The sequence below is a fragment of the Mytilus galloprovincialis genome, chromosome 4, assembly GCF_965363235.1.
Source record: "Mytilus galloprovincialis chromosome 4, xbMytGall1.hap1.1, whole genome shotgun sequence".
Lineage (NCBI taxonomy): Eukaryota > Metazoa > Mollusca > Bivalvia > Mytilida > Mytilidae > Mytilus > Mytilus galloprovincialis.
Window position 1 is genome coordinate 34,228,560 of NC_134841.1, and position 12,590 is coordinate 34,241,149.

The 12,590-nt window shown below is 33.5% G+C and overlaps 1 protein-coding gene across 2 annotated transcripts in view; it reads right to left on the reverse strand.

Moving 5' to 3' along the window:
* The window catches only part of LOC143071955 (uncharacterized), a 17,857-nt gene continuing 5,267 nt past the window's right edge, over positions 1–12,590 (reverse strand). The window contains exons 1-4 of one of the 2 annotated variants that reach the window (XM_076246669.1): positions 2,826–2,948; positions 2,199–2,272; positions 643–1,182; positions 1–122 (exon numbers count right to left, since the gene is read on the reverse strand). In XM_076246669.1, the coding sequence (XP_076102784.1) occupies positions 109–122; positions 643–1,182; positions 2,199–2,271 (627 nt within the window). In that variant the 5' untranslated portion in view covers position 2,272; positions 2,826–2,948 and the 3' untranslated portion in view covers positions 1–108. Of the gene's footprint in view, positions 123–642; positions 1,183–2,198; positions 2,273–2,825; positions 2,949–12,590 lie in introns of those variants that run through there. The other variant, XM_076246670.1, reaches the window with a different exon arrangement.

The window sequence follows — 12,590 nt, forward strand, 5'->3', positions numbered from 1 at the left end:
TGAATGCAAAAGAATATATTTCACTGATAAAAACATAATGAGATTTCATAAAATTCAAAGTTGTACAGATCGTTAGGGATTCCTCACTGGGTCAGCTTTTCGTCGCTATTAGTAACCGCCTCCTGAAGATATAAGAAAAAAAATCATAATTTTACTCAACAATTAATAATTATGACGTGGAATTATAAAACGTCATCTGACATTAATTCTTAGAATCAATTACACAATTCAAGATGGGAAAAAAAATCAAAACAGGTTTTTCTTGTTTGAATTGTATTACACTTTGTTACACCTGAGCTTTTTATTTCTCAGTGTTCCGTATTGTTTTGTTTTTTATATTGTTGTTGACCGTAAATTAACCGATACCTATAGTTGCTGGCTTCAACTTCATTTGGTTTCTTGTGAACAGTCATACCACATCTACTTATTGTTATATCACTTCATTAAGCATGTCTATCGTACGTGATAATTAGTGTGCATATTTGTCATATCAAACAGGCAATTCTTTTATCTCCGAATTTGATATTCTTGTTTGTTTAATTTTATTGATGATATTGTGTTGTGTCTGCTTGGTCCCTTTGCTTAGGAAGAATTGTATTATATTCTATTTTCTTAGATATGAGAGTAATACTTGAAACTCACTTTTTCTTCCACCTCCTCCTCCAATTATGCCACCTCCGATGATGCCTCCACCACCAATAATGCCACCGCCACCACCACTTGGCCATCCACCTCCGCCGATAGCACCTCCACCGATGACTCCTCCTCCAATGATACCGCCGCCACCACTTGGCCATCCACCTCCTCCTACACTAGGTCCGAGTGATCCACCGCCACCGCTTGGCCATCCGCCACCACCTCCGATTGGACCACCACCAATACCACCACCTCCACTTGGCCAACCTCCTCCTCCTACACTAGGACCAAGTGATCCACCTCCTCCGCTTGGCCATCCACCACCACCTCCGATTGGACCACCACCAATACCTCCGTTGCCTCCACTTGGCCAACCACCTATACCACCTATACCTCCGTTGCCTCCACTACCCGGCCAACCACCACCTCCGCCTATTATTGCTCCCCCACCTCGTCGGCCACCTCCGATCCATCCGCCTCCCACTCCACCAGGTCCACCACCTGCTCCTGCAATTCCTCCAATGGATCTTCCTCCCCATACTATACCTAAGCAAATAAATTACTTAGTAAGATATAACTACCTAATCAAATTAAAATAGTAGTCCTATTTATAACCAAAAACGTGTTATCTAATTAACCGATTCCCTATTTTATTTTGCCAGCTATATGGTTTGTTGGTTCAATATGTTTTTGGTTAGGTATGTATTTTTTCGGGGAAATCATAAGGAACAAATATCTTTTATATATTTACATAGATACAAACCTTTTACTATTCAGGGATTCAAAATATTCTTTAAAAGTTTTCAACCGAGACACTTTCAAAAATTCAATACGTGTATATGATTAACAAAATTATAAATATTTTCCAAATTTATAATCAAAAACAATTGTGATTCTTTTATGGCACAGTAAATCAATTTCATGTTCTATATTTGTTTTAAAATTCTGCAACTTATACTTTATAATAATCTGTGGAAAAAAGAAAAATTACAAAAATACTGAACTCCGAGGAAAATTCAAAAAGGAAAGTCCCTATTCAAATGAAACACATCAAACGAATGGATAACAACTGTCATATTCCTGACCTGGTACCAGCATTTTCTCATGTAAAAAATGGTGGATTAAACCTAGTTTTTAAGCTAGCTAAACCTCTCACTTTAAAAACTCTCTCGAAATTAAAAAAAAATATTTACAGGACAAAACTTGACAGTAAACAATACTAGCTTATGGTACATTGAAACCCAATGTTGATATTCTAAGCATTAATTTGCAGCCTTATCCAAATGTTTAAGTTAAATTTGTCAGACTTAACTCAAAACTGTTGTTTTAAAACTTAGTCTATACTTGGAAAGGGATAATATTTAACGTTTACGAATAGTCGTAAGGTTTGCCTGGAATATTATTTATTACACAGTGTACTAGTAACACCATACGACATATATTTGGTTCAGTAGATTCCATATGAGGTTAGAGCGAGGGAAGTGAGCGCCCCTTATGTAATGATACTTCTCAAAGTGTATATAAAAGATAAACTGAACTCTTTTGGCATTTAAAAAACATACCTCCGCCGCCTCCTCCATAATTTTTAGCAGCAGCAGCACAAAACACACACACGAGGACAAAGAGGTATTTCATCCTACAAGTATAACCAAAATCATGTATCGGTAAAACGAGTGAAATGTTGCACAGAACCTTATAAGAACTTATTATACAGAGACTTTAATTATCATGCCATAACATTAAAAGCAGTTTATTTAGTTCCACGTTGGATCGTCATTTTTATCATTTTTTGAAATATTTTGTAAGCCTAGACGAGTTGTAAAGACAATCACACAATAAAGCATAGATTAGCGTTAATGTATTTTATCAATGTTGTAAAAGTATAACCATAAACCAAACCTCGTTCAACTTCATAACAAAGACGAGGAACTGGAGTTAAACGTTCAATTTAATGGGAACTGGAGTTAAACGTTCAATTTAATGGGAACTACAGTTAAACGTTCAATTTAATGGGAACTGGAGATAAACGTTCAATTAACTGGGAACTGGAGTTAAACGTTCAATTTAATGGGAACTGAAGTTAAACGATCAATGTTATTGAAAGACGAAAGTTGTTTCTTTTGTGTCGATAAGTTTGAAATGCGCATGTTTTGTATTACGATATTTAGTATTTTAAAAGATTTACTTACCCAACAGTTCTGTAAACGTCTGTAGATGTGTGATTACAAGATGGACTCTATTTCATTTTATACTTTTAATCTGAGGAAGCGTGGTCATAATTAACTCATGTTTCCCATCAAAATTAACCATATTACTTAAAATAACCATTAAATTAAGTGATAAACAAATACAATAACAATTTTTTATTGATATCTTTTTGTCAAAATTATGTTGCAGTCTTTTCCTTTTATGTGTCAACTAGACAAAGAACAAAGGAGGACAAGACTAGAAAATGCTGTGTTACACAATTTACACTACTTTTACATTCAGACAAGCATAGTATTGACAGAACGTGTGAGAAAAAAGTATTTTTGATGTTTGGTCAATGTACTAGTAAAAAAGGTTCTATTAAGGGCATACGATACAGTATTGAACCTGTATTTACAAGTTGATGAAAATTTGCATATAGGCTATTTTTTACCTCATTGAATCAAATATGTAATAAAAAATATACCTTCATGTGCTACTTTTTGAGTAAAATGAGTTCGAAATTTTGTATATTTGCTCAAAATTCAGATTTGTGTCCGTATTTTCTTTTTCGAAAGAAAGACATAACTTTTTTGTTTTAAAAGATAAACACAAAATGGTTTTTGTTAAATAATCGGTAATTTCTGTATTTTATAAGTATCATTAAAAATTATGCAATTTTTATTCCGAAATAACTCTATATTTATCAAATGTTCATGAATAGAGGAAAAAACGTCATTTTTGCTGCATGTTTATCAAGATTAAAAAAATTGCGCTATTTACAGTTTTATAAAATTTTGGTCACATAATCTCCTTGCAAAATGAAACAAATTGCTGTTTTAAAAAATAGGGGTCCATGCACTCGTTTTCAAATTAAATCAGTTTGAATGCTAAAAATCAGTCGAAAAATGCATCTTTTCCCTATATGTCAGAGTTTGACGTCGCGAAAATAACATTTTACGTTAGCAACGTCATTACATTCCCTGTAACTGTATCGTATGCCCTTAAAAGGTTATCGATTGCATCGTACAGTGAATTCATTCAACGTTTTTACCCTTTTGAAGTTTAAACAATAAAAAGATTTTGACAACAATTGTACTTTGGTTAAGGTGGTACCAAACACCGTGACTAAAACTAATTCCTCCTCTTTTAATTTTCTTAAATTTTTTACAAAATCTTTACTTTGATTCTTTGACAAAAATATAAAAAAAACTAAAAAAAACTTGAACCACACACTTTATTGGAAAACATTCAGTGGATATAAAGAAGTTTTATATTATTTCTTTTCATTGAGAAGCTTAATATTTCCTTAACAATAAAACGTGATTAAAACTTTCAACTGATTTTTTTCAGAGTTATCTCCTTGTAGTGTTATGTACCACATTAATGATATAAAAAGAAGGATTTGTGAGAATGAAAGTGTGTATTTGTTTTTGTGTAATGGTATAATTGTATGGTAATTATGAATCTCTTAGTATACCTTCATTATGCAATACAATTACATATAGCCAGCTTGAAGGTAAAATGCATATTTAAAAATTTTCAAATAATCTTCAAAAAAAAAAATTATTCTATTGAGTCCTTCATTTCGAACGGTTTTACACGACGACGACCAGTTGCATGACTTTTAGGAATACGTAGTAAATATGAAAAATATTCTGCCTATTTTTCAAAAGTATTTTAAATACTACCGTATGGAACATATCACATTATCGTTATCACAACTTGGACGATCAAAATATGTACCTTCTTACTAATAGACCAAAAACTAATATCAAGGAAACATAAGCGATTCATACATGTTTACATTTGTATATAAACCTGATAATTACATTTTAAATTGCTACTTAGGACAACTAAAATAAAGAAATAAAATTCTTGCGGAAGAATGATTTGGACGGATTACCTCTCCATCAGTTTGGACATTTCCTTGTGAAATCTTTCTTTATTATTTTGAACCATTTAAGACGGACATACTTCTTTTACCGATTTTTTTGCCGCCTGTTGATATTTAAACGGATGTTTTCACAGGTTACTATTCTTATGAAATTATTCAATCATTAAGTGACTTTAGGAAGACATTCATTACACCGATGCAATAGTACAGAAAAAAAAAGGATTCATTTGTAGGCAGTGGGTGCATGCAGAGATATATACAAAGTGCAAGGAATGAAGTAAAAACATCAAACATCTTAAATGTGTAAACATGGCATCTGCGATGTCTGTACAAAGCGGACAAATTCCAGTAGGATGTGAAATTTGCGAAAGTCTAAAAAAGATAAAATTCAAATGTCTGAATTGCAACCTCTTAATGTGCAGTGAGTGTTGTGATAAAGTTCATTTCAGGATTGATAAAGATCATCAGATAACCGATATAAAGGATATAGGAAAACGTGTTCCTGTCAGGGAAACTAAGTGTGAAAACCATAAAGGACAACCATGCTGCCTTTTCTGTCAAACCTGCAAAACATTTATCTGTCTGAAGAGTATAGCTAGAGTTCATAAAAGACATAAGTTGATACCGGCACTGTCACCGTAGATGACATTAACCCTTACGCTGCCACGGCAATTCCATACTTTGCCAGGACAAACTTTGGGTATTCACAAAACAACTGTACCTCTTAGGACGTCCACAATGAGAGAGCGTCACGGAGAGGGACACATCTAGAGGTATACAAGCATGTACCGTGCGAACAACAACTATCTTGGATTTTTTAAAGCGTTTTGATCCGAGGTGCAGCAGAAGAATTAGACACGGGTTCTAAGTATTTGAGGGGTTCCGTAGTTATTTAAGCGATGCATTTTTATTTCAAATTTAACCTAATAAAAAAATCAGTTAAACCTGAATATCAAAAATCAAACATTTAGGCCTATTTTTGATATCAAGTATATGTTATTGAAATCTAAACTATTTTAAAATGTACATGTATATAATGAACAGTTGTAGAAACTGATTTTGAACATGCATGCTATATCTATCATAAAAACATTTAAATTTATTGGGGATTTCGGATATGACATGAACAGTTTATGTTGTGTGGTTTTGAACTAGCTTTCAGTGTGCGAATACTGTCAGATCTACACTGTTTCTTAATTATTTGTTTTTGTTGATTGTTAATTGTTTTGGTTTCAATATAACGAGTGATAAGGGACCCAGATTTATAAAAAATTTCCCAAACTTGTTTCCGAATACCATATTGAATTTCCTGTTAAATTGTAATACTGCATTGTTATAATTTTCAATAATAAGATAATTTTTTTATAATTTGTGTGCCGGTTCACCACTGTCCTATGTGGGGAGGGGGAGTGCACACACAAACATGTCTTTTTTCATTCTATGTTTGTCTGTCACAATTCAGTCCAAATAATTATCACTTTCATACATAGAAAAACCTATTATTTCGAGGTAAAATGCATATTTTCCGCATATTATATATTAAAAATACACATTCCTGACCTAGTATGTCTTTATTGATGTACTTGACTATGTAATCATTAAGTTTACATAGTTGACATTATAAAAATATTGTTTTTATTTTATTTTCAAAATGTACTGAACAAACATTATACATGTATGACGTCATAAAAAAGAGTGTTATTCGTGACGTTTATGTGTAAGACGTGAAGTTGCTTACAGGTACTTGAATACCCTTTGTCAGTGTTGTAAAGTAACGGTTATAGTTTTATGAGGGGGGAGGGGGCAGTACTTTTTTTCGGGACGTTGGGATCTGGGAATTCTTTTTTCGAATTTCGGGATGTCGGGATTTAAATTTCTTTAAATTCGGGACCTCGGGATTTCATGTTTTTAAGCACGGGATTTCGGGATCAGGACCCTCCGACCCCCTCTCCTTTTTATCTATTTGCATAGTGAAAAGTGTTATTGATTGCAAAAGTTCTTGTTCCATCCTATCAGAGTTTCATTTTTTGAAATATATTGATATTTCCTGAAATATGATCAATTAAAAGAAGGTTTTATTTTGGAAACAATATACTAAAATATTTACTCTTTTGTTGTAAAAACTCGGAAGTATTGTGTCGAAGTCTTGTATACTATTTTACTGATAAATGTAGTGCCGAAGTCAACAATATCATTTTCAGGCCGCAGGTCGTCAGCGGAAGAAAAAAAAGGAGCAAACGACCGTTCACTATCAGTTTGATTTATTTCATTAAGTTCTGTTACTATAAATTGTTTTATGACGGCCTAGCGAGATCAATTAGAAATATAAAACAACAAATATCTTCCAATGGAATGAAAATATAAAGCATATATATATATTCGTCTTTACATTTACGGGCCCGTGTTGTAATAAATGATCCTAGAAATCTTTCAAGATGGTTGAAATGTCTTTTACCGTCATGCGCCAAATGGTAATTTTCAACTATCGTTAGGGAGCTACCATTTGATTTTTATGGGGGGGCGGGGGGGGGGGGGGGGGGGGGGGCTAGGATGAAATTTGAAAAAAATAGGCAGGACAGGAGTTTTGAGTAATAAAAAAAAGGCAGGACAGAGATTACAGCTAAAAAAAATGCAGGACAAAATTTTCATCCTAGCCCCCCACCCCCCATAAAAATCAAATGGTAGCCCCCTTAGCGTCAACTTGATTCAATTTATATTGTGGTTTGTCAAATTATCCTTATTTGTCAGAGGTGTCAATTATTTAAACGTTACCGTTATAATAATTGGAAAACATATATATCATGATTCGTCAATATCAGTTGATTTTTTTATATCGTCATCAAGAAATGAACAATATGTTTCTTTGTGGAGTTTTTGTGGACTTTTATTTCTATTTTCGTCGTTTTAATTTTTACCACGATGGGGTCTTTTTTCTTGACTTATGGGTTCTAAATGCCCCTTTTCATCGTTTTCTTTAAAAAAAATAAAAGTAACTTGAGTTGCGTTAAACATATACATTTTAAATAAAATCAAGCATTCAAAGTATAGATCCCCAAGAATTTTGTAGCACCCAAGTTGTCTTTTAAAGTACGCGGTTGTCTGTGAACCCTATTTTAGATTGATTGCAAGTCAAAGCAATAAAGTTGTCTTTTAAAGTACACGGATGTCTAGCTGTGAACCCAATTTTAGATTTATTGCAAATCAAAGCACCCAAGCTAAGTTTTAAAGTACACGGATGTATGTGAACCCATGCAATTCAAGATTTATTGCAAGTCAAACAATTTTTTTAAACGATGATTTTTTTTTTTATATTTCTTTAAATATAAACATGATAAATTAGTAATATGTTATCACATGAAATTATATTACTTCATTCTTGACTTAAATGCTCTTTGCTTGTATAGATATTTGAATGCACATGAATATTAAGTGGATCCGAATCTTAATCAAACACATAACACATCATTTATAACGAGATATTTTCATATTTCATTAGGAATAAATTATAAGCTGATATTTACTACGTCAAAAACACGTGAAAAACAGTAGAAAAATACCGTTTATATTATTTGGCAAGATTTAAACGTTATTGTTAAAACAGACATTCACTATTTAAGTCATTTAGGAAGCAGATGTTTGTGGAAACAAAAGTTTTATCGTATAAAAGACGAACGACTCCTTTTTACAATATACCGCTCGCTTTCTTAAAGCGATTGGAACATGAATAAATTATTAGTGTACTTCACGCATTTATTTTATTTTCCCCCTTATGAAGAACACAGGTTAACCATCATGGCAGCTTTACCTGCCCCGATGCAGACTCCACCAGATGTTATACACATTTCATTCGTCGTCTGATTCTAACCCTGGTAGTCCTGGCTTGACCAACGACTAATCTTTTACAATCAGGGAAATATTTTAGGCAATGATGTACACTTTTGGAATGGGAGAGATGTGTTCACTTGTTTTGCAAGCAACCGATATTCCTTTTATAAGTGAAACTCTTAAAATGTTACTTCAAATTGAAGCGGATGTTAATGGTCTCTTATCCAGGGTTCACACATTGCCGATTATTGCTCCCGTTTGAGATCAGACAGCGATAAGACACGAAAGGTGAAAAAGTCGGATTACTATCCTCAATTATCTGGAATGTCCTATCATTGTCTGAAGTTCTTAACATATTCCTACAGGTCGGGAATGGTCCGGATAGTTCGGCGAAGCACCCCGACAGCTAGGTGCGTCCCGTAACATTCGGGGAAACTCATCCGATTTTGTCTAGTCGGATTACAAGCGTGACTACTATCCTAACAATGTTCTGTATATTCTGCACGGAGTCCTGTGGAACGGGAATGATCTGGAGAAATTTTTCATTGCTGTTTTTCTGCCGATTGAGTCTAGATTGCATTCAGATCTTGTCGATTGCAAACCGTTTTTGCCGAAACCGTTCCGGAACAGTCCCGTTATTAATACGAGAATCGTCAATGATACCCACGTCAGAGTCCCGACAATTACAGAATGCAATATGACACCAGACAAAGCCGTTTTCAAGGCGATAGAGCGGACCGTTCCGACAGTACCTGATCATCCCAAATATGCCGACAGTTTTCAAACGGATAACTTCCGTCATCGTCGGTTCACTGCCTGGTCACTGTCTGATCTCTGTCGGATTACATTCGGTAGAATCGGGACGCAGTCGTGACTGACTCGGTCGAATGTTACCATGCGAAAGGTACAAATCGGGTTAGAATCGGATTGAGAACGGGGTTATCGGGATAATTTCGCTTGAAAACGGTTGAATATCGACGCTTCCTGAACAATATCTGATTGTTGTCGTGATTAAATATTTTTTTTATACAAATTTTAATTAAAGTTTGAATTTCCATCCACGATTCACAGGATCTTGATCAGACTTTTGACAAAGGAGTAGGTTCAGTAAGACCCCTATTTGGCCCCAAAATATAACAGTTTTACAAAATTGTTAAAATGTAAACTTTTAGTTATTTATTGGACAGTAGAATGCTTCTGCTACATAAATATGGGCTGTTTTTTAACAATACAATGCATATATATCCGGTGCTAACACCATTAAGTCATGCTAAATTACTGAAATCTTCACAATTCTAGCATTTTAGTTAAATTTTAGACGGTTTTCGTGTAAAACGAAAGTGGCCGCATTCGTGTTCATCCTTAATATTGATATGTAAGTTGTATTTGATGATAATACATAACATATATAAAGGTTGAGGATGAACACGGATGCGGCCACTTCCATTTTTTCCAAAAACCATCTGAAAAGTGACATTTTTCGGCATATTTGGTAGATTTTTCATATTTGAGCTTGAATCGGATCGTTTTTAATGACTAAATCAGTTAAAATCTTTCCCATAAACTAATTAATTCAAATAAAATAGACACATTAGTATTTAAAAAGTGGTCAAAATCTTTCGTCAGATGAACCTGAAATTTGAGGCCAAAATCGGTCCTTACCGGACCTACTCCTTTTAATCGGGAACGGTCCTGTCAAGGACGGAAGTAAAAATCGTGAATGTGTGACCCCAGCTTAAAGACAGAGAACCGGTCGGGATCATAAGCTTTTCCCGGGATTCACATTTGTTATGACTATACGTTTCTGCATTTGTGTGTCGTCGAAAAGACTTATCTACATGCTAAAAATATTATTTTTTTATTTTACTATGTATCTCAATTAGGATTTTTTTTTAATTTTGAGAGGACTCCTTGTTTTTCGTCAACTGTAATCGTATACTAAGTCTAAGTGTTATCATAGGTATAGACCTAGTTTCCGCAAATGTTTAATAATCATCCAGTTTATTGCTAAGTGTAACATTTTAGAACTTATTTAGTAAGTTGAATTATACAGTTTTATTGTCAGTTAGATAATCTAATCATGATGACGACAAATACCCAATACCTGAAATATTTATTACCTTACAACTCTATTATATTGTTAATCACTTTGTTTTTGAACGAAAAAGGATGATTTCAACACAGTATAGATAAAAAAAATACCAATAAATATGACAAAAAGAACGGTCGGATAGTACTAGCAGTTTATAACCTAGATTAACCATGTTCAAAGCTAGTAAACTTTATAAATTTATTAAGTGTCTGGTAGTTGTTTTCAACAATATTTAAAATTTCATTAAATTGCATTAAATATGTGACTTTTTTATTGAACATCAGGCAAATAAATTTTGATTAATAATCTTAATTGTGATTTGTTTGGGGTAACTTTTAGCTATATTTGAAATGATGGAAACTATCCCACTAAAAGATGAAAACTTAGTAGATAGTGGAGTACGTCTTCCACTTTTTTCAAAGAACACAAATTCTATCTGTTGCCTGTAGCCCCCGGTATCTACCTCTCTTTATTTCAAGATTATGGTTACTTGTTCCGAATTCTGTCATTTGAATTCTCTGATTTCTATTGCCTATAGTCATATAGGGGTTAAAACTAAACTTTTTCCTAAAAAGTCTATACATTAATTCTTAGTTTATTTCCAAATGACGTAATTTTCTGTCATCGTTTAACAATGAATACCACAACTGATTATACTTAAATTAAGTCCATTCATGATAAATCTGTTCAAATTGGATATAGTACAGGTCAAGGGTCATATGGTTTGAGATTAATCATATATGACCTTGGAATTTAAGTCTAGATTAAAGGTCAAGTTAAAAATCCAGATTTGAAACTTTGATATTACTTCATACTGGAATATGATTTAGCCATTGAATCTTTTTGCAAGTCGAATATCATATAATCTTGATAAGTGTAAATAGGCAGCCATCTAGTACAACCAATAGTAGTCAATTATATTGCACTTACAATACCTAGAAAAAATATATTTTGGAATTCTTTTTAACGTTAGATATCTGAAGATCTGAAGACACAAAGATAGTAGGATTTTCTTTGTCACTCAAATGGTCAATTATCTCCCTTTTATACAATAACTGTACTTCGAAACCATATATTTTTGGAAAGTATAAAATCTTTCTATTGAGACTGGAGTGGAATGTTCTTAACTTGTGATAGATGTACATAGTGGTTATTGACATTCAGAGTGGTAATTGATATACATATTGGTGATAGATATACAGAATGATGATATATATTCCAGCTCCTACCATGACTCTGTAATCATTGGAAACATGGACACTGGTTGGTGTAAATGGTTTCACATCATACCTTGAATCTGTTATCTGTCCCGTGAAAGTGTTTATTAATTTGAGTTTAGTGCTATTAGTTGCAACAAGAAAGTTATTTGAATTATCTTTTGCAATTCCATATAGCTCAGTGTATAAACTTGTTGGCACTTTAATTCTATTCTCCCTAAATTTGACATGTTGTAACTTAGAACTCGTAGCATTCCCAAATCATCAACATAGAACCATCAGAATACATTACTATATACTGAATAGAGTTAAGATCTGTTTTATAGTGGTAGATAAACAGAGTTGAAATAGATATATTAAAATGCTTCGCAGAGCGCAGATTGATACGACCGCAGAGGTCGCACTCTGAACAATGGGGCCAGTATGGACACAACATTCAAGCTTGATACCGCTCTGAATTTGGATTGTGATTTAATATTTGACACGGCATAGGTTTCCGACAAAGAATGAATGTGGTCTAATGAAATTTAAAAAAAATGAATTTACCTATTATGGTCCAATATCCAAAATCACAAAATCTATACACAGAGTGGTGATAGATATACAGAGTGGTGGTAGATATACAGAGTGGTGATAGATATACAGAGTGGTGATAGATACACAGAGTGGTGATAGATTTGAGTGGTGGTAGATATACAGAGTGGTGGTAGACATCCAGAGTGGTGATAGACATCCA